This window comes from Orycteropus afer, unplaced genomic scaffold (assembly GCF_000298275.1).
Source record: "Orycteropus afer afer isolate SDZICR_OR568_19922 unplaced genomic scaffold, OryAfe1.0 scaffold00036, whole genome shotgun sequence".
Taxonomy (NCBI): domain Eukaryota; kingdom Metazoa; phylum Chordata; class Mammalia; order Tubulidentata; family Orycteropodidae; genus Orycteropus; species Orycteropus afer.
This window is the reverse complement of record NW_006921623.1, coordinates 3,463,577-3,491,467: the sequence shown is the minus strand read 5'-3', so window position 1 is coordinate 3,491,467 and position 27,891 is coordinate 3,463,577. Positions and strand designations below refer to the sequence as shown.

General features: G+C 45.2%; 1 protein-coding gene across 1 annotated transcript in view; it reads left to right on the top strand.

Annotated features, from left to right (window-relative positions):
• Positions 1–27,538, top strand: part of TMPRSS4 (transmembrane serine protease 4) — a 141,875-nt gene extending 114,337 nt beyond the window's left edge. The window contains exons 2-13 of the mRNA XM_042780349.1: positions 3,910–3,943; positions 9,628–9,741; positions 12,783–12,935; positions 14,185–14,314; positions 18,047–18,148; positions 19,110–19,150; positions 21,936–22,092; positions 23,164–23,330; positions 24,171–24,269; positions 24,463–24,605; positions 26,948–27,169; positions 27,527–27,538. Of these exons, the coding sequence (XP_042636283.1) occupies positions 3,910–3,943; positions 9,628–9,741; positions 12,783–12,935; positions 14,185–14,314; positions 18,047–18,148; positions 19,110–19,150; positions 21,936–22,092; positions 23,164–23,330; positions 24,171–24,269; positions 24,463–24,605; positions 26,948–27,169; positions 27,527–27,538 (1,374 nt within the window). The remainder of the gene's footprint in view (positions 1–3,909; positions 3,944–9,627; positions 9,742–12,782; positions 12,936–14,184; positions 14,315–18,046; positions 18,149–19,109; positions 19,151–21,935; positions 22,093–23,163; positions 23,331–24,170; positions 24,270–24,462; positions 24,606–26,947; positions 27,170–27,526) is intronic.
• The last annotated feature ends 353 nt before the right edge of the window (positions 27,539–27,891 follow it).

Here is a 27,891-nt window from a genome sequence, read left to right as displayed (position 1 = left end):
CTCTCCCTCCTCATGGCCTTCTTGCTTGCAGCCCCCCAGCCACCATGATCTCCATTTCATTCTTCCAACACATCAAGATTCTTCCTGCTAACCTTTTTGGCTTCTTGTCATTCACCTCTCAGCTGAAGTATCACCATCTTGGAGCAGCTCTGCCTAAACACCCTGATTCCTTCTCTAGACTTCTCGCTCTAAGTTATCCATCTAGGCACTCTCTCCCATGCCCCTGCTTCCATCTCTGCATAGTACTCATCACTCTCAGATCTTTTCTGGGTTGTCTGCTTGTAACCTGCAAGCTTCTCAAAGGTAGGGCCTTGGCTGTCTTGTTTGGGCACTTATTTCATCCTTCTGTAATTATTTCTTATTTGTCATTGAATCCACAGCTCCTAGAGCAGTGGCTGGTGCAAAGTAGACGCCAAACAAGTATTTCTTTAATTGAAAAATTGTTTAATATTATTCCCACAATTGATATCGACTGTTTTCACCCTTGAATTGATTGAATTAGAAGAAATGACATTATAAGCTGTTACGTACCAATTTTGTGGGAGTTACTGTTGGTGTTATTATTAACTGACTGTAGCCACAATAGTTACTCAATTCATTCTCATCCTCATCCTGGAAATCATACACCCATCCCACTACCCATACATCCAGGCCTTTGTGGTGATGAAGGAGAGATGGCTAGGAATAAACTACAGGGAAGCCCCAGAGTTCAGTTGTTTAAGTCGGTTATTAAGTCTTCGCCAGACACAAGCCTGGAGCTAAACACTGAAAGCACAAAAGCAGTAGCACACAGTGACCACCCAAAGGGAGAAGTGCTATAATGAGGAGCAGCAGAGAGTAGAAGGGAAAAGATCAGGGAGCTTACATGTGTGGGCCAATTGCTTTCACCAGATAGCTCATTTCATCCTCACAGCCAAACCACAAAAACCAAACCCACTGCCATCGAGTTGATTCTGAGTCATAGCAACCCCCTTTGGGTTTCTGAGGCAGTAAATCTTTACAGAAGTAGATTGCCCAGTCTTCCTGCCATGGAGTGGCTGGTGGGTTTGTACCACCAACCCTCTGGTTAGCAGTCAAAAGCCTTAGGCACTATGCCACCAGAGCTCCTTCATCCTCACAGCAACACTTCAAAATAGGTGTTATTATCCCCACTTTATAGAGGGCAGGAGCTCTGGTGGCATAGTGCCTAAGGTTTTTGACTGTAACCAGAAGGTTGGCGGTTCAAACCCACCAGCCACTCCATGGAAGGAAGACTAGGAAATCTACTTCCACAGAGATACCACCTTGGAAACCCAAGGCGGAGTCACTATGAGTCAGAATCAACTTGCTGGCAGTGAGTTTGATTTTTGGTTTTACAGAGGGTAAACCTGAAGCTCAGAGAGGTTAAGAGTCTTGCCTAAACCAGTTAACCAGTTACTGTTGAGTCAATTCTGACTCATGGTGACCCATGTGTATCAGAGTAGAACGGTTCTCCACAGGGTTTTCAATGGCTGATTTTTTTTGGAAGCAGATCACCAGACCTTTCTTCCAAGGTGCCTCCAGGTGGACTCAAACTTCCAAGTGTTTGGTTAGCAGCTGAGTGCATTAACTTTTTGCACTACCCAGGGACTTCATCTTTCCCAACGGCACACAGTTAACTGGAGGAAGAATTTGTCTTCTGAACCTGGCTGTCTGAGCTACACCACACAGCTGCCCTGGCCAAGGATGACTGAAGATCAATGCCAGTCATGTTTCTCCAGCAGACCACATATTCAACTTTGGGAAGAAAGGAAGGAGCTCATCCTACCATTTACTGTGTCTGCTGTGTTCAGCCAGGGGGGCAGGCAACACGCAGAAACCCCATATCTAATCTGGGAACACTCACTCAGGGTTAGAAGAGGTTCTCTTGCTCCCAAATGGGCTGGAAAAATTCCCGACTAGAAATGAGCAGGGCTTTGTGGTTCCTCCACCCACCATAGGAGCCAGTTGTGACCTCAGCACATGTGACAGGCAAGTCCCTGGGTGGAGACCCAGGCCGAGGCTTTGAATATCCCTGCTGTTCAACCAACCCATGGATTCAAGATTCTGTGCCAGACTGGGAAAGAGAAGGAAGCTTTCTAGGAGGCACAAGAGAGGGAGGGAAGAGTTCATAGAGCATGAACCTTGGCAGCACCCCTCTTTAACCTCTGCCTTGCAGGAAAGTGTGGAGGTGTGTGAACTTGGTGTGTGAGCCTTGTGTGCAGCTCCTGTGTGTTTGTATGTGGCATGTATGCACTGAGTTCATGCATGAAGCAGCATAAGCAGGAAGAACAGTGTCTATTGGTGTGTTTGTGTATGTGTGTGACCCATGACCTCACTCTCAGAAATATCATAGCGTTTTGGAGAGTTTTTGTTTCTGTTTGTTTGTGTATAATATACATTCAGTAAAATACTCAAATGTAAAGTATACAACTCAGTGAATTTTTACACATATATACACTAATGTTACCTACATCCAGATTAAGACATAACTTTTCCAACACTCTGGAAGGCTCCATTGTGCTCCTTCCTAGTCAATAATTGCCCCCTCAACCTCCACAGTGGTAACCACTATTCTGACTTCTCTCATCATAGATTAATTTTACCTATTTTTAAACTTCATATAAATGGAATCATATACACTATACTCTTTTGTATCTTCATCGTTATGTCTGTGAGATTGATCCCTGTCACTGCGTTTAGCACTCATTCATCCTTTTCTATTGCAGAATTATATTCCATTATATGAATATATCACAATTTATTTATCCATTGTACCAATAATTGATATTTGGGTTTTTCCAATTTTTAACGACTATAAATGAAGCTAAGGAGCTCTGGTGGCTCAGTGCCTAAAGTCCTTGACTGCTAACCAAAAGGTTGGTAGTTCAAACTCACCAGCTGCTCCATGGAAGAAAGATAGGGCAATCTAGTTCCATAAAGATTGACCACTTCAGAAACCCAGTGAGGGTCGCTATGAGTCAGAATTGATTCAAATGGCAGTGAATTTGGTTTTGTTTTATAAATGAAGTTACTATGAGCATTTAAGGAGCTCTGGTAGCATAGTGCCTAAGGCACTTGACTGCTAACCAGAAGGTTGGAGGTTCAAACCCACCAGCCACTCCTCGGAAGAAAGGTTGGGTAATCTACTTCCGTAGTGATACTGCCTCGGCAACCCAAGGAGGGGTCGCTATGAGCTGGGGCCAACTCTATGGCACATAACAACAACAACATGAGCATTTATGTACAGGTTTTTTTGCTAGACATATCATTTCTCTTAGATATGTCCCGGCAGTAGAATTTCTCAGTCATAGAATCATAGAACAGTCATAGTTTTATCTTTACTAGATTCAGCCAAAGATTTTCCAAAGTATTTTTACTAATTTACACTCCCACTAACAATATGTGAGAGTCCTTTTTGCTCTGTGTCCTCACCAGCACTTAGTATTGTCAGGCTTTTTAATTTTAGCTAATCTGATGTCTATGTAGAGATACCTCACTGTGGTTTCAATTTGCATTTGCCAAATGAATAAGAATGATGTTGAGCATCTTTTGGGGTACTTATTGGTCCTTTTGTGAAGTATACCTTTAAGTTTTTATGATATCTAAAAATAAATAAATGACAAAATAGATAAATGACAAAGCAGTCAGTAGAGCAGAATTGTCTTGGGAAACTCAGCAATACACACAACTGTTCAGCAGCCATTTCTACAATTGCAAACTAGTTGCTACTAATTGTACTAGGTCAAGTATTTGCATGTCTGAATTTTTCATTTTGAACAAATTATTTGGATAATACAGAGACCCCCAACTTAGATTCAGCAAGGAGAAGAGAACTCAGACAAGGAACAAGTGCCAGCCCTAGCCTGAGAATTTATTTTACCCAACTTACTGATTCTCCTTCATTTACAGGATCCTGACAGTGATCAACCCCTGAACAGCTTCGGTAAGCTCAGGTCCGGCTTTCTTTGTTTATCTCAGCCCTTGATTTTCACTCAGTGACCAAGCAGGTGTTAAGCTCCTCTTGTGTGCCCCTCATCACTACCTCCAAGTGTTAAATGCTGTGGGGAATCCAACCACTCATCTATCCAACATTCAACAAACATTTATTGAGGGCCTGTAAGTTTCAGTAACCATTCTAACAGTAGGAGGCATGGCATCTAAGGAAATAAGGACATCAAACCTAAAACCCCCACAGCAGTGGTTCTCCACCGCATTCACTCAGCTACTCCATTATCTCAATTATTCAACAGAATTGTGAGTGCTGGACTATAACAGTATATAACCTACACAAACCACTGTCACTGAGTGAATTCCAACTCATACCAACCCTATAGAACAGAGTAGAACTACCTCATAGAGTTTCTGTGGCTGTAAATCTTTATGGAAGCAGGCTACCTTATTGTTCTCTGGAGTGGCTGGTAGTTTCAAACTGCCAAACTTTTGGTTAGCAGCCAAATACCTTAACCATTGCACCACCTGAGCTCCCAACTACATAAGACAGCCCAAATTCCTTCCCTCACAGAGTTTGCAGTGTAACCATGGTGCCAAGGAATAAGTTGAATAATGATATTTTCACCTATGGAAAAGTGTTTGCCTGATTTGTAGGAGAAAAATATGTTAATAAAATGTTCCCAAATTTAAGGGGCTTTCCCATTAGATTTTCTTAATCTTTGATACCTACTCCTGCTAGCCTATTGAATTCACAAAAGAATGGCCAAAGAAAAAATATGAACCAATCAATTTTTTTAAATGACCAATCCCACTTACTTTGACAGCTTATTTATTTCACAGTCCAGAGTCATGAGTTCTAATGATCACAGATGATGCAATCTTCAGCACGTCAAACAGTGCCTACTTGATATTTTGGAATTTATATATCAACAGCCCATCATGTCCCCTAAAGAGCACTGAGCTTCTGAGTGCTCCACCAAAAGCATAAGACTGAGGGCTGCTGAGCCAGAACACAAGTCAAATTTGCTACAGATGCCATGTATGAAGGGAGCACGAGAAAGAGAGAGATCAGTGTTGCTTAAGTGGTCAGGGATAGCATCAGGGACAGGTGAACCTTGACAAAGGCCCTGCTGGTAGCATAGTATCTAAGGCACTTGACTGCTAACCAGAAGGCTGGCAGTTCAAACCCACCAGCCACTCCTTGGAAGGAAGGTTGGGCAATCTACTTCCATAGTGATTCTGCCTCGGAAACCCAAGGAGGAGTCGCTTTGAGTAGGGGCTGACTCGATGGCACAGAACAACAACAACAACACTATCAAGACCAGAAAAGGGTGATAAGAGCATGGTAGAAGCAATATCATAAGGAAAGGCACAGAGTAAGAATTCATATGGATTGTGAGAGGACCGGGAAGTGCCTACTTGGCACTGAGGGTAGGTGATGATCTCAATAGGAAGTCCATTTGGCTGGGAGAGTAGAGCCAGATATGGAAATCATGGGGAGCCCTTGTAGGTCCTCAAGCAGGGAAGTGACAAGATGAAAGTTTAGGAAGCTCTGATACTTTAGGAAGTTCTGTCTATCCATAGGTCCCTGGGGTGGCACAACAGTTTGCACTCAACTTCTAACTCAAAGGTTGGCAGTTCGAACCCACCCAGAAGCACAACAAAAGAAAGGCCTGATGATCTGTTTCCATAAAGATCACAGTCCAAAAAAAAAAAAAAACCTATGGAACAGTTCTTGTAACACATGGGATCACTATGAGTTAGAATTGACTCAGTGGAAATAGGCTTTTGGTTTTTGTCTAGCCATAGCTGGAGGAAGGAAAGATGGCAGTCAGGGAGGCCATACTTCAGTAGGATTGTTAACGTTAATTAGATGTGAGACAAGAAAACCCTTCCCTTCATGATGAGGTAAAGCAGATCCTTCCTGAGAACACCTGGTGCTGAAGGCATTGAGCTCTGTACACAGGAATTTATCAAGAAGTTCCCAATATGTTGCTCAGCCTTCAAGAAGACAAGCCAATCTCATATCCTCAGGGGAGAAATGAGTGGTCTGGTACTCAATAAATAGTCAAGAATGAAAGGCCCCACGAAAGAGGGTAATTCTGAAGACCAGTTGCTGGAACTTAAAAACAAAATGGCTAGCATTGTTATGATATGCTAAGTGTTGATAATTTACAATATCACTTCCTGCTCACATTCCCCGTGCCTAGGTTTGGTATTTGAGGTTGAGACTCTCCCTTTCAAGAGAGTTTACTAAGTTTTCCCTATAACAGATTCCATAGTATTAGTATTTATTGGGCATCAATCTCTGGCAGAGGCCAGTTTCTGCTTTTGAAGAGCTGAGGAAAGGGATAGACAGACAGATAACCAGATATCATTTGAAACCTGTAAGATAGATGAAAGATGTGTGCTTAAGAGAACAGATGGAAAAAAAACAAATCCACTGCCCTCAAGTCAGTTCCAACTCATAATGACCGCCACTGGGTTTCCAAGACTATAAATCTTCAGGGAAGTAGGTTGCCTCATCTTTCCCCCATGGAGCAGCTGGTAGGTTTGAACCACTGACCTTCTGTTTATCAGCCAAATGTCTTACCCACTATGCCACCAGACTTTCTTTAAGAGAACAAAGTAAGGTATTAATCATTTATTCATTCAACAAATATTTGTTGACTGCCTACTGCAGGCCAGGCACTGTTCTAGGCACTGGGGATAAAACAGTGAACAAAACAGACAAAAGTTTCTATCTTCATGGAGTCTTCAGTTTAGGGAGGGTTGGGAGAGGATGGAAAATATACAAAATATGCAAAATACAGAGTATTTTGGATGTGAAAAATGCTTTGGAAAAAAATAAAGCAGGGAAGGAGGATAGGAAATATTAGAAAGTTGCATTATAAATAAGGAGATTAAGGAAGGCCTCATTAAGAGGATGATATTTGAAGATGGACTTGAAGAGGGTAAAGGAGGAACGGAGTAAGCCATGTGGAGGTGGTGGCGGAAGGTAGGCTGGCCTACTGCTTTCTAGGGTTTCCCAGGGCTGCCTAGAGCAGAGTGAGCAAGGAGGGGAATAGGAGAATAGCTCGGACAGGTAACAGGTGGGCAAATCATTGGGCCCTTGAAGGCTACTGGAAGGGCTCTGACTCTGAGTGGGGTGGGACCCTTGGAGGGTTCTAAGCACATTTTAATAGGATCAGTCTGACATCTTTGGTGAGACCCTAGACAGCAGGGAGACCAGCTAGGGGGCTTGAACCAGAAGGTGAGAAGTAGTCACAGTCTCTATAATCCTTCTGACCATTAGAGATTTTGAGAAGAAGAGGAGCACAACCAGGGTGTGCTGGTAAATGTTTAACAACCAGTTCTGGGAAGAGGGGAGTGGGGAAGCCCTAATTTGTAGTGTTTCCTGTTTTGCGTGGTGTGAATACTCCCATCATGCCCACAAATGTGAATGTAGAGTTGGAAAAAAATGTACACAATCTGTGGTAGCTCCAGCTTACCATGGACAACCCCAACCCCTTCTTCTATAGGGTTGCTATGAGTCAGAATTAATTAGAAGTCAGTGGGTTTGGTTTTTGGGTTTTGGGTTTTTCATGAGGAGTCCATGAGATTGATGGACCACCCACCTTGGGGTGAGGAGGTTAACCTAGGTTGGGGACAACAGGCTGTGCTTCTTCTAACTGTCTCAAGCAAGGAAAAGAAAGGAAGAGGAGAGAGAATGAAGGTATATCAAGTTATCTTCCTCTTATAACCCAAACCCATTGCCATGGAGTCAATTAGGACTCATAGCAATCCTCATTGGGTTTCCAAGGTTGTAAATCTTTACAGAAGTAGATGGCTTCATCTTCCTCCCACAAAGCAGCTTGTGGGTTTGAACCACTGACAATCTGGTTAACAGCCAAATGCCTTACCTACTATGCCACCAGAGTAGTAGGTTAAAAATAGCTATGGGATTCTGTGTACTATTTAGTTTAGAGGAAGGAGTTACAGGATATTATAATTCAGGGTCATTGTCCAAAAGAAAAGAAGCCCTGGGTTAAGCTACTAACCCATCCACCCAGAGATGCCTCAGAAAAAAGGCCTAGGGACCTACTTCTGAAAGATTCGCTGTTGAAAACCCTCTGGGGCTCTACTCGGACACACATGAGGTCACCATGAGTTGGAAATGACTCAGTAGCAATTGGATATTTTTAATTTGTTTCCTGGTATTTTGTTTTTGTTTATTGAATTTTTGAAAACGGATGCTGCAAACCCCTGCCTCATTCTTTATGATTCCGCAGGGCTGCCATAATTCCTGCCCATCTTTCCAGGAGAAGGAGTCCCCAGTGCACCTCCCCAGTTATTGCTTCCCAGGAAAGGGTACTTAAAGGAACCCATCACTTCCACTTCCTGAGGATTTGACTTTGCAAAGTCCTTCCCACTTACTATCTCCTTGGCTAACCCTGCAAAGTGGTCACATTTACTATTGTTACCTCTACTTTAGGTAGCGGCAGCCTCCTATCTTGTCTTCCTAACTCCAGTCTCTTTTGCTCCAATCCATACCCTCCCTGATGAAAGATTCATCTTCCTAAATATTCGTTTGATTATGTCGCTCCACTGCTCAAAAACCGTCAGTCGCTCTTCACTACCTTCAGGACAAAATCCAAAGTCCTTAGCATGGCATTCAAGACTCTTGACTTTGCCCAGTGCTGCCCCAACCACATGTTTTACCCACCTTATATTCCAGGCAGATCAGGCAGCTTTCAATTCTATACCTCCATGCCTTTGTCTGAACTGGTCCAGTCTCATCCCTCCCCCATCTCCTCCCATATTTCCTCAGGATGTTTCACTGGTCTACCTTTGATAATGTCTCTGTTTCAACACAGATCATCTTGGGCCAGGTGAGACTGACATCTGGGTCCCTGTTTACCTTTTCTCCTAAACTGTAATCTCCTTAAAAGACAAGGGCCATGCTGGGGACTCATTACTGAATTGAATTAGAGATAAAGGTCATTAGAATGCATTCATCCACAGGTATTTATTAAACCTCTGGGTGATGCAAACTATTAATGTGCTTGGTTGTTAACTAAGAAGTTGAGGTTCAGATCTACCCAGAAGTATCTCAGAAGAAAGACCTTGTGATCTACTTCCAAACAATCAGCCATGGAGAAGCCTATGGAACACAGTTCTACACATATGGGCTCAGAAGTGACTCAACAGCAACTGGTTTGGTTTTCAGTATAATCCCATGCTGTGCTGGAGGTCCCTACCATCCTCAAGCTTATACTTTAACTAAAAGATAAGTCAGGAGAGAGGGTAAATGATATTCCAGTGACTGGGTATGTGCCAAAGTATGTGTCTGAGAGGCTCAGGCTCTCCCAGAGCAGGCTGAACAGGGGTGAAGCCACGAGAAGAGGAAGGCAATATGGGCTGGAGGCTCATTTGAGTGTGCTTGAGTCAGACATGAAGGATAAACTTCACAGGAGGCAGGGTAAACTTGTGCTGAAGAAGCTAAGCTTAAACTGCAGAAATAACACCCCCAGTACTGACCAAAATTATCCCCAAAGCATTCCCAAGGTACAACACCTGAGGCACCAGATGGTGGAGAGAGTGTGAGCTTAGAAGGCACAGTCTTCAAATGACAGCCAGTGGGACCTCGGCACGTTGGCTGCTGGCTCTTCCCCTCTGCCTCACATCTCTTTGCAGATGTCAGCCCCCTGCGCAAACCTCGCACCTCCCTGGAGACCTTCAAAAAGGTGGGCGTCCTCATCATTGCAGCATTGGTGAGCCTGGCAGCCATCATTGTCGTTGCTGTCTTCAGTAAGTGGCAGCCCCCACCCCACCCTCATCCCTCACCCCAGAGGCCTCACCCCCACCTTCACCTCATAGCCCACCTCCATCCTCCCACCCTTACAGAGTCATAAGCAGATGATCTACATAAGACTTTGTAGAAAAAAACATGTACCCACACATTTCCACTCCCTGCTTTGAAGAGAGACTTCTTCTAATAGTGCAGGGGGAGGGGAGCCCAGGCTCCATCTGTCCCAGATGCTCTTCCTCACAGTTAGAGCGAGAGCAAAGCTGCACATATTACAAGCCCACGCAGGCAATTTGCACGGGCGACCACACCCCCTGTCTCTACCTCCCACAGATTGAGAGCTGAGTGGATTGGAGCTGCCTGGAAGAGCTGGGGGACATTTCTGCTTGTGAGGAGGGGATAAAGAGAGGAGGTAGAAGGGAAGACCACCAGGCAAATAGCACCCCTCCCCACCCTTAGCTCTATCGCCCCGGCCTTCATCATGGCCAATGTTATTGCCCATGTTACTGATGGGGAAAGGGTACTGATACCCCAGACCTGCCATTCTGCCTCAGTTTCCTTATCTGTAACAAAGAAGATATAGCTGAGTAAACAATGATTTCCATAGTCCTTTTCAGCTGTCACATATAGTGACTGAATCCTTGCCTTCATCTCCCGCCCCACCACCACCACCGCATTCACTGACTCACAGCTTTAACGGCGCAGTTGGGCATAGGACACTGGACTAGAAATCAAGTGACCTAGGACAGGGATCTCGGCACTGCCACTTACTGCTGTGTGATCTTAAGTAAGTCACTCAACCTCTCTTAACCACAGTCTCCTTATCTGTAAAATAGTCTGCCTCCCTCGGAGGAGTATCATAAAAACCATGAGATAATGTGTGCAAAGAAGCTGGGGAAAAAACAGCCTGTAAGTGTGGGTGTTGTTGTACAGCATACAGTGATGTGGCCAAGGACACACATTTGCTGGCTGGGGCAGGACCAAAATGGCTAGCCTTCAGGAACTACACTTGCAACCTGGGTGGCATTGCCACCAGCAGCAGTCACAGCCTCATTGAAGAACACTCAGAGGTTTTCTGGTCCAACCCCTCATTCCACACTTGAGAGCGGAAGCCCAAAGAGAAGGAGGTGTGGCAGTTGGGGACGGAGCTGGGCAGGAACCAAGTCCATACTGAGTCTGTTTTACCCAGACTAATATTAAAATAAGCTTGTCTTCTCTGAGCATATGCCCTGCCACAGTGGAGAGAGAAGAGCCAAATTCTTCTGGGGAAAGCCAGGGCAGTCACCAGGTCATAATTTCATTTAGAGTTGAGCTCTCTCTGTCCCAGCAGGCCCTGTGGAGCTTCCATGTCATGGCCACCGCTGCAGAGGAGTTAACCCACACCTCTATCCTGACTTAGGCCCCCTCATCCTTTTGGCTTCTGTGGTTTCAACTTGTGACAGTGTTACTCGGCCTTGTCTCAAGAGGCTAGGATGATCCTGCCTTGCCCTGGCTGTTGATCAGGAAACAAACTCTGGAGATCTAGGCAGTATTTGACCTGTTCTTTCTCCCTTGCTTCACTCAACCCAGGAGCATCAGGGCCAACAGATCACATCTTTAGCTCCTTCAGGGAAGGCATGGAGAGGCAGCCAAGAGTTGGACCCTGATTCAAATCCTGATTCTGCCACTTAAGTTGCTGCATGGCCTTAGGAAATATGCCTAACTCTCTAAGCCTCAGTCTCTTCATTTGTAATGAACAACAACAACAAAAAAAAAAACACTGCTATCGAGTCGATTCTGACCCATAGCAAACCCCACTGGGCTTCTGAGGTGGTAAATCTTTACAGAAGTAGATTACCCAACCTTCTTTCTGAGGAGTGGCTGGTGAGTTTGAACCACCAGCCTTCTGGTTAGTAGTCAAATGCCTTAGGCACTGCAATATACCTGCCTCCTAAAGCTGGTGGCAGGATTGTATAAGGAAATGCATGGAAGCTCTTAGCACAGTGGTAAGTGGAGCACATTCCCACCAGTCTTATGGCCCACGGGTACTGGAGCTGAGTTAAACAGAAGAAGCGGCCTTCCTGGCAGGGATGTTTCGCTATGAGCCCTTAACCAAGGAAAAGCTTTTAAATATATGTCTCCTGAAGGGTTAAAAAAGCAAAATGTATTCCCACCATCCCAAGATGGCAAAGGAGTGACAGAATCTGAAGGCAGCTGGCTGAATGTAAAGGCAGCAGAGAGAGAAAAAAAAAAAAAAAACTTCTTAAGGACTCTTTCAACCCCAGGAAAAACACCTAACATTAGACCTGTACTTGAGGATTATAAGATACTTTCACAACTACCAGTTCATTAAATGTTCTTACCAACCCTATGAAGTAGGTATTATTCTGTCATTTTACAGATGAGGAAACTGAGACATAGAAAGGGGAGATGAATGGGTCTCAAGTTGCATAGTTGGGGGCAGAGCTGTTGTTGTTGTTGTTATGTGCTGTTGAGTCGGACCCGACTCATAGCAACCCCTCCTTGGGTTTCTGAGGCTGTATCACTACAGAAGTAGATTGCCCCATCTTCCTTCCAAGGAGTGGCTGGTGGGTTTGAACCGCCAGCCTTCTGGTTAGCAGTCAAGTGTCTTAGGCACTATGGTACCAGAGCTCCCAGGGGCAGAGCTAGGACTCAGAATCAAGTCTTTGAGACCTGGGTTCTGTTACCAGAATACTGTGATACTAGATACTGTGATACTGTGATACCAGATACTGTGCCAGCACTTGGGGGTAAAAACCTGGGGGTGGGGCCTGCTTCTAAACTTCTCCCGCATATATCTTGCTTGATTCCATAGCCATTTTATAGGTATGGGGCAGGTGTTAGTCTCTCCATTTAACAAATAAAGAAACCAAAACTCAGGACCAAATATACACAGCTACTAAGTGGCAGACCTGGTCTTGGAGCCCAGACCCACCTGTCTCCAAGCCCAACATTATTCTCAGGAAAGCCCAGTCTCTCTCCCTGCGTCAGCCATCTAGTTGGCCCTCAGCCCTCTCTGCCCCTCCCTTCATTTGCCTTCCAGTCAAGATGATCCTGGACAAATACTACTTCTTCTGTGGGCAGCCCCTTCACTTCATCCCCAGGACGCAAGTGTGTGATGGCCAGCTGGACTGTGCCTCAGGGGAGGATGAGCTGCACTGTGTCAAGAACTACCCTGATGGGCCCCCAGTGGGAGGTGAGTCCAGGGTCTAAGGGACAAGAGGGGTGGGCACAGTTGGAAGTCAGCTCAGGACCCCTTGGTCTACTGGGTGGCACCTGCCACTTACTAGTCAGTTTCTATGCCTACTGTGAGGTTGGAAAGCAGGAACACATCTTGTTTACCTTTAGATTCTCCAGCACTTAACACATCAAAGACATTCAGTAAATATTTGATGGACAAATGTGGTCCAGAGGAGTCAGGAAATTGTCATTGGGTTTGTCCTTTTCCTGCTGCACCTGAGTGGCACTGATGACCTTGAAGGCTGGATTGGGTGACCTTGAAGAGTTTCTTCCTTTCTACAAAATCTATTATTTCAGGGGGACTAGAAAGAAACCTTTAAAGTCATTTAGCCAGCTATTGGTCCTTCTATTCATTAGATAAGTATTTGTTGTAGGTTGTGGGCTATCAGGAATAGGTTAGGTCCTTCAAAAGAATATGAGATATTTTGAACATAAAAACTCATATTCTTTCTTAGATTGGTCTAGCCCAGCTTGAATCACCCAAGTACATGGGCTCTGAAGAGAAAAGATAGTCCAGATGAGTGATGGGGCTTTCAAGGGGCAGAGCTGAGTAATATCCTCTGTATTTGTTCCTATTGAATCAGAAGGTAAATGCTATGGGTACCTGCTACCCTACTATCAATAATGCTTTTCATTCAAACATCCTCCCCCAGCTTTAATGGAGAAAGACCTAGGTGCCCTTGCTGAGAAGTTTCCCAAGCTGGACCAATGTGGTAGCTCATGAGAAGAGTGATCATATAACTTGTCACCACAAGTGATACCTGGAAGAGCAAAAGATAGCACTATTAATAATTGTGCCAGGGCAGCAGGACAAAATGGAGATTGTTCCCTAGCTACCATTCCTGGTGGTGCAAACAGTTAATGCATTCTCTGCTAATTAAAAGGTTCAAACTTCACGTTCACCCTCAGAGAAAGGTCCGGCAATGTCCTTCCAAAAAAAAAAAAAATCACCCATTGAAAACCCTAGGGAGCACAGTTCTCTGATGCATGAGGTTGCCATGCAGCAGAATAAACTCAATGGCTCAATCAGGCAGAGCCAAATGGAGGAATTTCCCTTGATGTTGAAAGTGTTGGTGCTCTACAATGTTTCCCAGTTTTGGATGGAGTGGGGAGGGGGAAGCTTGGGCTGGTCCACAACAAGGTCTAAGAGGAATAGGCCAGATGAGCCCCTGCCTTCCAGCTGACCCAGCTTCCTCCCTTCCCAGTCCGCCTCTCCAAAGACCGATCCACCCTGCAGGTGCTGGACCCCACTACAGGGGCCTGGGCCTCAGCCTGTTTCGACAACTTCACAGAAACTCTGGCCAAGACAGCCTGTGGGCAGATGGGCTATGACAGGTACCCAACCCATACCTCTGGATGTGACTTCTTGTCCCTGAACCCTCCTATCACTTCCTTCCTCTTTTCCCCCTTCCCTCCCCTTCTACCTCCCTTACTCTTTCTTTCCTAAAACTATAGGCATCAGAGTCAAACAGACCTGCTTTTGGATCCTTGCAGTTTCACTTACAGGTAACATGATATAAATCTCCTAAGCCTAAATTTCCTCAAGAGCTAATTAGAGAAAGCAATGCCAACCTCAAAGGATGACTATAAGGTGCCAGTGAGAGAATGTATGCCCCCACATACACACACACATACACACACACACAGAGGGAAAGTGAGAGTTCTAGCTCCTTCACACCTTCTCTTTTCCTTTTTTCTCTATCATCACTCCTCCTTTCTGATTTTATAAGAAGCTGTCCTTATAAATAGATGGGTAGACAGGCTGATCAGATGTGTCTAGGCAAAAGGAATGTATCCATGACCATATATAAGGTCAGCAGACAATGTTTCTACATATTATTTGTATGTGCTGTAAGAATGTCTACATAAATAAAACAGGGGCAAAGTTATGATAACTTCTTAGCCACAGTCAACCACCCTAGTGGAGTGAGTTGCTGGACCTGTGGGCTCAGGACCATAGTCGTGGAGGACAGCAAGCTCAATTGGTATAACATACCACACAAAAACTTTGTTCTACATCCTACTTGGTGAGTAGCGACTGGGGTCTTAAAAGCTTGCAAGTGAAGTGTATGTAAACTGCTGTATGGAAAGTGAATTTGCTCTGTAAATCTTCACCCAAATCACAAAAAAAAAAAAAAAAAGCTTGCAAGTGACATTCTAGATGCAATAATTGGTTTCTCCTTGTCCAGAGCGAAAAAGAGTTAAGAAAACCAAAGACAGATGGAAACAATTAGTCCAAGGGACTAGTGGGCCATGAGAACCTCAGCCTATATGACCATGAGACCAAAAGGACTAGATAGATATTGACCGGCTACCACTGTTAACCACTTGGAAAGGGATCAGCGCAGGAGATCCTGGATAGAGTGGGAAAACAATGTGGAACAAAACTCAAAATCATAAAAGAGACCAGGCTTGCTGGTCTGATAGAGCCTGTTGAACCCCTGAGACTATAGCCCCTAGTTACCTTTCAGGCCTGAAATTGAACTGACTCCTGTGGCTTCCAGTCAAACAATAGATAGGCATATAGGGTGAACATTTACACAAGGTAGATAACACTTCTTGGAACGATCAGTCATAGGAGAACAGATGGGCAGTATTTGCACAGGGAGATAGCTCAGGAATGCATAGGAAAGAAAGACACAGGAAACAGGTAACTATAGGGAAGAAATGGGAAGAGAGCTGTTAGATTGTGGGGAATTGCAGTCAATGTCATGAAACAAAATGTGTATGAACTGCTGTATGGAAAATGAATTTGCTCAGTAAACTTTACTCAAATCACAATAAAAATTAAAAGAAAAAAAGAAGAAGAAGTTGTTCTCAGCCTAGAATTCAGAAGCCTTGTTGACTTACTCAAAGTCTCAATGGTTAAAATTTAGTTCAAGCAATGCTGATTTCATGGAAGCCCCATAAGCAATCCCAGCTCTCTCAGCAAATTTTAAATGCAACTCCAAATCTGGAGTAGATGAAAAAGTATATAGTTATAATAAGGGTAATTACCATATATATTTATATTCATTTCATTTTGGCAGGAAACCAGATAGTTATTATTGTGTCTATTTTATAGATAGACTCAGAGAGGGTAAATAACTTGCTTAGGTTGTAGCTTGGAGAAAGAGAAGTGAAATTTGTATCCAAGGCCCCTTAGTCCCTGGACATAGGAGTTCTAGCATCTGTTTCTAGTTTGGGTAATTCTCTCTGCTCATTTATAAAGGGAGGGGGAGAGGAAAGGTGAGATGGCTGGTTACTCAGAGAGCCTAAGTAGAGAAGAAAAAGAACTAATGTGATCAGCTGCAGAGTGTGATAACCTTTCCCAGGCAGGGCCCAACCTTCTTCAGGATTCGCAGAAATTGACCCCAGGGACTAGGCAGAAAAGATAAATACTAGGCAGACATCGCCAATCAATCACAACACTCTTCCATCGATCTCTAAAGCAACCTCAAGGTCCTTTCCCATAAAAGCTCCAGGCAGCCATTACTAATTGATCAGACCTATTTGTCCTCTACTCTCCAGTTATCAGGCTTCTGCTGCTCTCTACCCACCCTGGGATGCAACTCCCACAGGGCCCTCTGGAAAGGGCACCCCACCACCTATATTTTTGAAGAGAGCTAAGAAGACATGCCCCACATCTGCTATTCTTCTCCCCTTTTCCTGGCTGCAGCGGCCCCTCCTCCCACTGCAGTCTAGCCAACTGCAGTGTCAGCTGTACCCAGCACGGCAGGCTGAGTCTTGATTATGAAACCAGGGTGCCCTTAGGAGTTCTTAAGGTGACAGGCTCCTGGAACTGCTTTCCTTTCTGAGCTCACTAAGGCACCAAGTCACCTGGCTCTTGTTGTTATTTACCGGGAAGTCAGACCCGACTCATAGCAACCCCTCCTTGGGTTTCTGAGGCGGTATCACTATGGAAGTAGATTGCCCAACCTTCCTTCCAAGGAGTGGTTGGTGGGTTTGAACCGCCAGCCTTCTGGTTAGCAGTCAAGTGTCTTAGGTACTTTGCTACCTGGCTCTTAGGCTCTAAGAAACCAAACTTCTTTAGAATTATCCATCACAATGTAATTGGTGAACTGCTGTTAGTCTTCCTGGGAATATCCATTTACAATAGTGTCCCTCCTTCTATAGGATCCCAGATTTCTCAACTTTCCTTTCTCCATCTGGATTGCAGGCTCTTCTTATCTGAGGAGCACAAAACCATAGATGGCTCAAGATGCAAGGGACCCTAGGGTTCATTTGGTCCCCCCATCATTTTACACAGGGGAAAATGGAGGCTTAGAGAAATGCAGAGAAGGAATGTGACCTGCCCAAGGTCACACATCAAACTAGTGTCAGCCAGGATAAAAATCTAGCTCTTGAGGACTCTTAATACAAAACCCAGCACTGGCAGACTCTGGTCCTTCTAGGTCCACGACTTGGGTCCACCCAAGCAGACCAACATACCTGGCTGGGAATTAATGTGAAAATGTAGCAGTGTGTCAGTGCCACAGAGTGACTGCAGCTCTGAGTGCAAGAAAGGAAAAGAATTGGAAGAGGTAAATTCAGTAAAGGAATAATCAGAGAAATGGCATTAATCAGGGAAATCTTCCTGGAGGAGGAAAGACTTAAACTAAGTTTTGGAAGAAGGCAAACATGGATTAGTAGAGAGCAAGAGAAGGGCTAGGCCAAATGGGAGAAATGTTTGTCTGGATTCATCAATCCTGACCTATCTCTAGGGGGGCTATAAAAAGGTATTCCCACTACCAATTTCAGGACAAATGCCTTGGAGGGAACCGTCTGAGAGTTAGAAATGGGGATCCAGAGTTCTGGGCTCTAGACCAGACTTCTTTACCCAAGAAAACAAGGCTGTGCCAGCTTTGAACCTAGGGCTGAATTCTGGGATGCCAAGGGATTGTCCCTTATCATATGACAAACCAGGCACTACCATTACTGACCAAGACCACCTCCACTTCCCTGCCATCCGCCACCCGGTGTTGTCTGCCACCCACCATCTCCTAGGAGTGAAGGCTACTACTCCCCACCATCTCGTTCTGATCTCCTACCCCAGCTCACAAATCTCTCTTCCTCCCATATGAACAGCAAACCCACCTTTAGAGCAGTGGAAATTAGCCCAGACCAGGATCTGGATGTTGTTGAAATCACGGAAAACAGCCAAGAGCTTCATGTGCAGAACTCAAGTGGGTAAGTGAGAGGGTATATACCTTCTTGCCTACAAAAGGCTAATGAAAGGCTAATGATTGGAGCTGCTATTAGGGCTGCATCTAAGCTCACCCTTGAGTAGACTGGCAGCAAGTGGAAAGTAAGCCAGACAACAGAAAGAACTCCTCGCCTGGCAGATTGTTAAATACCAAGAGCTGTAGAATCACATTTCTGAGAGGTTTTCTAAGGGACAACTGTTTACCAGGCTTGAACAAAGTGTGCTATCCTACCTGAAGGCAGGGATATGGATAAGGTGACCTTTCTTGCAGTTGAAATAGTAAAACCAAATGTTTTCTTCTATTGATTTAGCTTCCTAAGAAAGCCAAAAGGCAAGATTCCAAAGGCTACTTTGTCCTTCTCCACCACTTGCCCAGGCCACAGTAAGGCCTCTCCATATTCCCAATCTCTATGGCCTTTGTCAATGGCCTGTTCAGATGCCTCACCACCCTGCTTAGAACACAGCATCTAAATGAAATCTGTCACACTGCAGCAAAGTGGCTCAGAGAGGATGCTGGCTTCTTAGCATTCAGGATGTTGCTGAGTGCTGTTTATTCATCAGAGTAAATCTTGAAAAGGAGACAGACATTACAGAATGATCACTTGCCTAGAATTCCATCAAAATCCCATTACTCTTTCTTTTGGAATGCCCACAGTGCATAAGACTCTGTCCCAGGCTCTACTCTCTTCTATCTCAGGCTTCAGGAGTCTGGGTTGGGCTCTGACACAGACAAGGCTCAGAACGATGGGGGTGTTGGATCCAACTGAAATTAATTGCTTTGAACTGAGTGTTGATGAAGTTTCCATACAGCCTCTACTATGCAGGTTCCAAATTTCCCAGGTAATTGGCAGGAGACTTCAATGCAATAGTACCAGAAGGCCCAAGTCCTTACTTCCCAGTTAGGGGAGAAGCAGATCTCACAGGGCCCCTGTGTCTCTTTTCCAGACCCTGTCTCTCAGGATCCCTGGTTTCCCTGTACTGCCTTGGTGAGTAGAACCCCATCTCTGGGATTTGGTCCCTAAGCCAGCAGTAAACAGGGAAAAGGGCCTTCATCCTCATTCTTAAATCTCTCAGACTCCAAGTTTCACTCTGTTTGGCCCACCTTCACAGCTTTGGGTCTCAAGCTTGTAAGTTGATGATCCTTCAGGTGGTTGTTGCTAAAAGCTCCCTCCTGCCATTGGCACACAACCTGAGCAGAGACTTAAAAGAAGGTCTGGTACCCAAGTCCTCTGGTAGAGAGAGTAAGAACACTGCAAAGGGCAAGCCTGGCCTTCACCAACCCCACCCCCCTTAATCCTGGCCAGAGCCCACATAGACCTCCTTTGTCACAATCAGTTCAGTTATCCAAGGTCAGATCACCTACATTCAATTCAGCAAAAATTCATTGAAGAGTAGAATGTGTCCAACACTAATAGGAGCTGGTTGGAAGTAGAATATAGCAGACAAATAAAAGGATTAGTCACTTTCCTCAAGGACCTTATGATTTGAGCAAAGAGAGATGCAAGGCCACGTGTGACAAGTATCAAGCTGCGTGGTAATCACAACTAGCATACTGCAGAGATCTCTGGACAGGGTCAGAGACCTGGGTACCAGCCGTTGTCTTCCAATGTGACCTTGAGTAGTTCACCTAGCCTTTCTGAGGCTCATTTTCCAAAGAAATCCATTAGTACACTGACCAATGATAACTTCGGGAGATCCTTCTTAGTTCTAACAGAGGAGATCAGAAGAGAAAACCAGCACCATGTCCCAGATTCATCCTATCCGCTTGTGCAAGAAGTAGAGCTGAGTGGGTCCAGGAGGGATGGGAAGAGCTGGGAAAGCCTAAGAGGAGAGGAAGACCTTAAATTTTGCCTTTACATCTTAGCAGCATGTGTACTTCACTACTGGATGTTAAGACTCTTATCCATCATCATGATCTCCCCAGTATCTAATACGCAGGATCTGGCACATGGTGGCCAGTCAGTGAGTGAATGAATGATCACATCATCTGACTTTAACTGAGCAGCACCAAAGACACGAAGAGATATGTCACAGACCTTCCTTGAGGAACCTTCAGGTTGCCACACCTTTCTTATGTCCCTACCATCATGTTGCCTCCTAAGGCAAGGATACTCAGCACCTGAGAAAACAGGGCCTAAGTATGACAGCAATGAAAGGCTGGCCAACATCCATGGCAGGCTATGGACATTCCAAGAGAGGAATGGCTGGATGGCCTGGATGCTGACTGGGCTAAGCATTAAAGAATGAATCTGTAGGCTCCAGGACAGAAGGGACCATGTCTGTTTGTCTTTCTGTCTTGTTCACCATTCTATTCCCAACATCTAGCACTGTCCCTGGGACCAGTATGCATTCCATGAAAATCTACTGAATTGATTAATGATTTAGATAAACAGGAGAGAAGATAGCATTTCAGAAAAGGGATTCAGTATCTTCTCTCTCTCTCTCTCTCTCTCTCTGTGTTTTTTTACAGGGGAGGGAGAGATGAGTGCCCAAATAGTTCATTGATTTTTCTTTTGTATTCTTTTTTTAAATTCTTTTATTGGTTTGTTTACCCTTCCTTCTCCACCCATCCCTGATAACCAACAAAGAACGTTTCTTTTTTTGTGAAATCCTTTTCTTGACTTTTTTACAATAGTGGTCTCTTACAATATTTGCCCTTTCATGATTGACTAATTTCACTCAGCATAATGTGTTCTAGGTTCATCCATGTCATGAGAGGTTTCACAGATTCATCATTTTTCTTTAACATTGCATAGTATTCCATTGTGTATATATACCATAGTGTGTGATCCATTTCTCTGTAATGGGCATTTAGATTGTTCCATCTTTTTGCTGTTGTGAATAGTGCTGCGATGAACATGAGTGTGCATATATCTCTTCATGTCACAGCTCTGTCAATACCTTCTTGAGTGAAAACAGACTGACTTTTTAGGGACCTACAAGCAGATTAGTTTGACTAGATAGAGACTTTTTATAAGGACAGCAAGAAGCTGCCAGGAGAAGCTTAAATTCAATCTTAACAATCAACCCTACCAAGGGGATTTAGTGAGTGAATGAGGGGATGTTTAAAAAGCAGTGTTTGAAATTAGATGGTATTTGAAAAGCCCCATCTATATAGTGCCGAGCTTATGGGACAGGGGTGGTGGCCTTCCTTCTTAGAACATCCACGGCAGTGGTTGCTACTGGAAACTGGCAAAAAACAGGTATGGGGAGATAAGATTCAAGGTTTTTGCAAGTGTTCAAGGGTGGGACAGGCAAGCCAGGACAGGAGGAAGACAAGATGTCAGGTTGGAAAGCTCATTCAACAGAGGGAAGGGACTTTGAGAAAGATGATGCTAAAGGATAGAAAGATCCAGTTTGGGAGGCTTTCTTGCCGCTCCCGGGTCTCGAAGGAGCTTGTAGGTGTCTGTTTACTGTTGTTACTCAGCGGGAGCAACTGGGGACATTCCACGTAGGCAGATTTTCATAATTTTGCATCACTGTTTGAAGGACATGACTTCTCAGCACAATAGACACATCCTTGTTCATAAACTGAACTCCTGAACACATCCAAATCCAGAAAGAGGAGAGGGATATTTAGGGAAAGTCTGTGGTCTGAGACAGTCTGTACCTTCCCATGAATAATTCAAAACTGGCCTGATCCTCCTCCACACTCCTGGTGACAATCACACACAGGTCTTTCTCAAGATAAACTTTGGTATCTAAGGGAAGGCAGCCCCATATCCCAAGAGTCTGACTTCCTTCTTTCTTCATCCTTTCTACTGAGTCCAGCCTGTGGGGAGAGCCTGAAGGCCCCTCGGGTGGTGGGCGGGGAGAAGGCCTCTGTGGATTCTTGGCCTTGGCAAGTCAGTATCCAGTACAATAGACACATCTGTGGAGGAAGCATCCTGGACCCTCACTGGATCCTCACAGCAGCCCACTGCTTCAGGTAAGGCCCAAGGCTGCAAGGCACTTGGGGGATCAAAGCCATGGGGAGGTAAAAGGGGCTGGGCCCATCTCCTGACTTGTTGTTTGATGGCCTCATTTCCTGTTACTCTCCCCCTGGAGGCATGTGCCAGAGTTTGGCCACCCCAACAAGGCTGTACAGCATTTCCTTTGTTAGGCATTAAGGATCTGAGTTGAGACTGCTGGTCACCAACCTGCACCTCTGCCTGGTGGGAAAACCATCAGATATACAATGTCTTCACACCCTCCTCACTGCCTCCTACCACACACAAGCTATTCCCATCTTCTTGGAGTCCCCAAGATTTTTTTGCCAGCCTTTTAGGAAGTGGTTCCAGGGTCTAGAGTCACTGCCACACCTTTCTTATGTCCAGAAACTTGGGGGAAAAAAATAATTATAGAGTCCCTTAAAGGCCAGCAAGAGAGGACTGCCTATATTTCTGGGAAAAGATAATTCCCAGGCTTTCCTCACTTTCATTCATCCATTCACTCAGCAAACACTGAGTAACTTCTAGGTACCAACCACTGTATTATGTGCCCAAGGGCACTAGAACCCATCACTGCCTTCAAAGAGTTCACAGTCTAGGCTACTGGTTCTTAACCTTTCTTGGTAATCTAACAAAAGACATGAACCCTTTCCTGGAAAAATACTCTTGCACATAAAATTGTGTCTGCTGTAAGGAGAAAGAAAGACAGGTATCGTACATTATGTAACTGACCACAGTACAAGTACCACTTGACTAACACGAACCATAAAAAGATAGAGGAGAGAGTACCAGGAGCTCTATAGCTTGGACATTAGGAACAGCCCCTTCCCAGCTCTCTAGATGAAAATTTCCTGGCATGGATTTCACTGGGCAAGAAAAACAAAATCCCTTTTTATAACTCACCTTATGGTGGGTAACCTTCAGACTACCCCTTCCCTACCATTCTCTGTCCCTACCATCATGTTGCCTCCTAAGGCAAGGATACACAGCACTGGAATACACAGGACCATGGGGACCCAGGCTTTAGCATGCTTGGCCCAGGCCTGAACTTAGCTCTTCTCTGGTCCCAGGAAGCACCTTGATGTGTCCCACTGGAAGGTGAGGGTTGGATCAGACAAACTGGGCAACTTCCCATCCCTGCCTGTGGCCAAAATCTTCACCATTGAACTCAACACCAAGTACCCCAAAGAGAAGGACATTGCCCTCGTGAAGCTGCAGTTCCCACTGACATTCTCAGGTGAGAGATAGTACTTGGGAACAGAGCTTCAAGGGTGGTGACTTGAGCCCCTTAGGGTTAGGCTCTAGCTCCACTCTGCCACTAGCTTACCAAGTGGCCTTGGACACACCATTTCTCCTTCTCAAGGCCTCAGTTTGCCCATTTGTTTCTAACTAATATATTAGCCTAACATCATCGAATGCCATGAGGCCTCTTAGAGCTGCCAGCTAACACCTCCACCCCATCCCCCACCAGAACTTCTTTGTGGGTCTGTTTTCTCCACTTGGAGCACCTCAAATGAAAGTCATACAGATTCATCCAGTCTTGGAGTTGCAAGGGACCTAACAGATCATCTAGTCCATCCCTCACCCCAAACTAGTAGCCAAGAGCCTGCATAATATTCCTTTTCCAGGGTCATTGTACCCAGTTGCTCTCCTCAGAGATAGGGAACTCATTGTTTCTAAGGGAGATCATAGAATCTTTGAACAGTTCTACTAGATGAGTCATACTTATATTGAGCAGTATCAGGTCAGCATTTCCAACTGTGGAAACTGGTCCCTTGGGGAAAAGAGAGTTCTATTGTCAAATAAGTTTGGGAAACATTTTCATTCTATAACACTGTCCTTGGAGAATCTTGGAGTACTTTAGTATGGCAAAGATATGAGAAGTGTTTTAAAAGAATTTATTTTCTTGTGTTTCACTCACATTTTTAGAACTTACTTGATCACAGAACATTTTTTTCATGCCACTTCTATTAACATCCCATGGAACTAGTGTTATGGAGACTCTAGCTTGAACTTTTTGAGAAGCTTAGCTGCCAGACTCTCCCAAACCTTGGGTCTGCCTCTCTGCTCCTGGCAGGTACTGTCAGACCCATCTGCCTGCCCTTCTCTGATGAGGATCTCACTCCAGCCACCCCACTCTGGGTTATTGGATGGGGCTTTACAGAGCAGGATGGAGGTAAGTCTTGGGCTTAGAACCCTACTGGTCAGGAGATGCCCTTGGATGAGTGATCAGCTCCTGGAGGTGATGGAAGGAGGATTATCCTCCCAGAAAGCCAAGCAAAAAGTGAAGTCCTTAACAACCAGAAAAATAATCTGGGCTGAGGGTAGAGGGCAGGAATATGAGTGTGAATGTGTTCTCAACCTCCCAGGGAAGATGTCTGATACACTGCTGCAGGCTTCGGTTCAGGTCATTGACAGCACAAGGTGCAATGCAGAGGATGCATACCAGGGGGAAGTTACCAAGAAGATGTTGTGTGCAGGCATCCTGAAGGGCGGCGTGGACACCTGCCAGGTGGGGCCTCCAAGGTTCATCGAAGAATTCTGCGGTTAGGGATTTAGGTACCAAAGAGACAAGAAAACCCTGCAGTTGAATATCCCACATGAAGTTTTGCATATTATCGACACTCAATGTATAATAAATGTAAAGAAGGAAGGAATAGTCAGCTAGGGATATAAAGACCAACAGATGGATGGATGGGTGGGTGGATGAATGGATGGATGGATGGATGGATGGATGATGGATGGATGGTAGGTAAGTAGAGAAAAGAAAGATTTTTAATGTATACTTCATATACAAAGATAATATTACTCACTCTACCCACCCTATTTCCCATCATTATGAGCTTCTTGAAGAAAGGAACTACAGGTCTATTTTCTCTATGACTATCCCCAATGGTCAGAAAGGACCATTCCTTGGAGAAGGATAGCATGTTTGGTAAAGTAGTACATCAGCAAAGAAGGGGAAGACTCAACAAGATGGACTGACACAGTGGCTGCAATGATGGGCTCAAGCATAGCAAGGATTGTGAGGATGGTGCAGGACTGGGCAGTGTTTCATTCTGTTGTACATAGGGTCACTATGAGTCAGAGCTGACCCAATGGCACCTAACAACAACAACATCATCCCCAAGCTGCTGAACTACACTAAAGAAAACCCATCTCATGCTGGCCAACCTCTGATGCAATATCCCTCACCCCCTACCCACTGGCCATCAGGATTGCTTAGCAATCCCTTTATACATCCTCACTCCCCACTGCCAGGATCTTCTGAGCATTTCCATTCATCTTAAACCCCAAACCTTCTCCTTCCCCCATTCTCATTCTTTCATTTAAGAGGTATCTGTTAGTCAGCTCTTGTGGGCCAGGTACATGCTATGTTGGGGGGATAGTGTCTGACCTCAGGGATTCCACATTTGTCGGGATGAGGGGCAGAGGTGACATATAGACAGGTCATAGAGTTATTGGGTCCTGAGGGAGGAAGCCCCAAGAACTATGGTATTCGATAGGAAGGATACCCAAATAATTGCACTTTTCACTATCTGACATGTTCTTGTCTGTTTAGTTATTTGCTTACTCACTGTCTTTCTCTACCCATTGGAATCTGAGTACAAGGATCTTTGGTTATCACATTGATTGAATCTCAACTGCCTAGAACAGTGCCTGGCACAAAATAGGCACTCAACAAGTGGTTAAATAAGTTTGGGAAATACCAGATTAAACAAATATGGCCAGCTTTCCTTATTGCACACCCACCCACACCCACCTCCTGGAGAAAAAAAAAAAAAGGAAAAACTTTGTTGTCAAGTCAATTACTACTCATAGTGACTGTTCTGGTTACCTGATGTTACTCTGACAAAAATATACCACAAATGGGATGGCCTTAACAAACAGGAGTTTATGCTCTTACAGTTTGGGGGCTTTAAGTCCAAGTTCAGAGTGGCAGACTCTAGGGGTTCAGTGAAAGCCCCTCAACTTTGGGGTCCAGCTCTGCCTCCTGCTCCCGGCCCACTGGAGCTAGAGGCATTTCTTCGCTCAGACAGCTGCTGGCTTCTGAGGCTGAAAAGACCAAGGTTGACAAGCAAAAAGGCAAAGTCCCGATGTTACCAAACCACATGGTAGGCCATTAATTTAAGTCCATTGTAAGTCCCGAGGTCGGCAGAGCATGGCAGGCTGCTGAACAACGACACAGCTACATGCAGGGTCCAAGCATGCCATAGGCTAGAGACTATCCCCAAGGCTTCTCCTTATATGCCGGAAGCAGACCACATCCCAAAGGCAGCTACTCAGCTGCTTGTGGTAGATCCCACCATGGAGTTGATTACCAGTCTCATCATGGGGAATAACTACCACCAGCTGCCCAGCCACTCAACCAGGCCCAGCCAAGTTGACATACAAATTTAACTACCACAGTGATCCTATAGGACCAAGTAGAACTTCCCCATAGGGTTTCCAAGGCTATAAATCTTTAAGAAGCAAACTGCTTCATCTTTCTCCCACCGAGTGGCTGGTGGGTTTGAACCACCAGCCTTTCAGTTAGCAGCTAAGCTCTTAACCACCGCTCCACCAGGGCTCCATAAGACCTCCTGAGAGCCTTCAATTTGCTGGTGTGCATTGTGAATCACTTTTGACAGGGCTAAATGCATGCCCACAACTTACTTGACCACAGACAGAATGAAAAGGGAAGGGCATTCCAGTCTGCAGGAGCAGCATGAGCAAAGGGGATGAGGACAGACAGGAGAGACTGCTGCTTTGGGGAGTTGTCCAGAACAGACAGGTCAGTTCGGAGAGAGGAGGAAGGAGAAGTCCAGCTCCCCACCTGCCCTTCCCAGCAGTTCCTGTTCTGACCTCTCACAGGGTGACAGTGGTGGGCCCCTGATGTACCAGGCTGACCAGTGGCAAGTGGTAGGTATCGTGAGCTGGGGTCATGGCTGTGGGGGCCCAAGCACTCCAGGAGTGTACACCAAGGTCACAGCCTATCTCAACTGGATCTACAGTGTCCGGAAGGTGAGCATGTTTGCCCTACCCACTGTGCACTCCTTCTCTCCCTCTGCCCAGTGGTACCAAACCATCCTTCAGGTTTGATTTAAGTGACTCTGAAACAACTCTATGCACCCAAATAATTTTCCCTCCCATCAAGTAACAGCCCAAGATTCTGCCATTAAATCCTCAGGTTAGAGATGCCTGTTAACTGCAAATACCTTATAGTATGGAGTTCACTGAGCTGGCAGAGTGAGTCTATCTGATCCTTTGTGGAGAGAAGGTTCTGATAAGGAGGAAAGTGGAGAGGCTTATGAGACTTCCAAGCCCCTAGAAAGTAAAGAGAGAAGCAAAAAGCTTCAGAAAAAGAAAATTAATTTTGCCATGATACCATGTTTTCCAAGACCCACCAGTTTCAGATCAGCTGACTGTCTCTGTCGGTCTCTTTCATTCCAGGCTGAGCTGTAATGCTGCTGCTTCTCTGCAGTGCTGTGAGATGCTTCCTCCTTGCCCTGCCCTGCCCATCTGAGGATTCCCCAGAAGTCAGACACAGAGCAAAAGCTCCCTTGGGCATACCTGTGCACCCATATCCCTAGCATTTCTCTGAGCAGCAAAGGGCCTGCATTCTTGTAAAATATCCTATTACCCACAGAGACTGAGAGGAACCCAGCTGTCCTACTTCAGCCAGCCCCTGGTCCTCTCAGCACCCCAGGGGAAAGGCATAGCCCACAGAACAAGCCGGCCTCCAGGCCAGGGCCTCCAAAGGCATGGCTAAGCTGAGAAGGAACACTATGGGCAACACTATGCTGAACTGAGGTAGG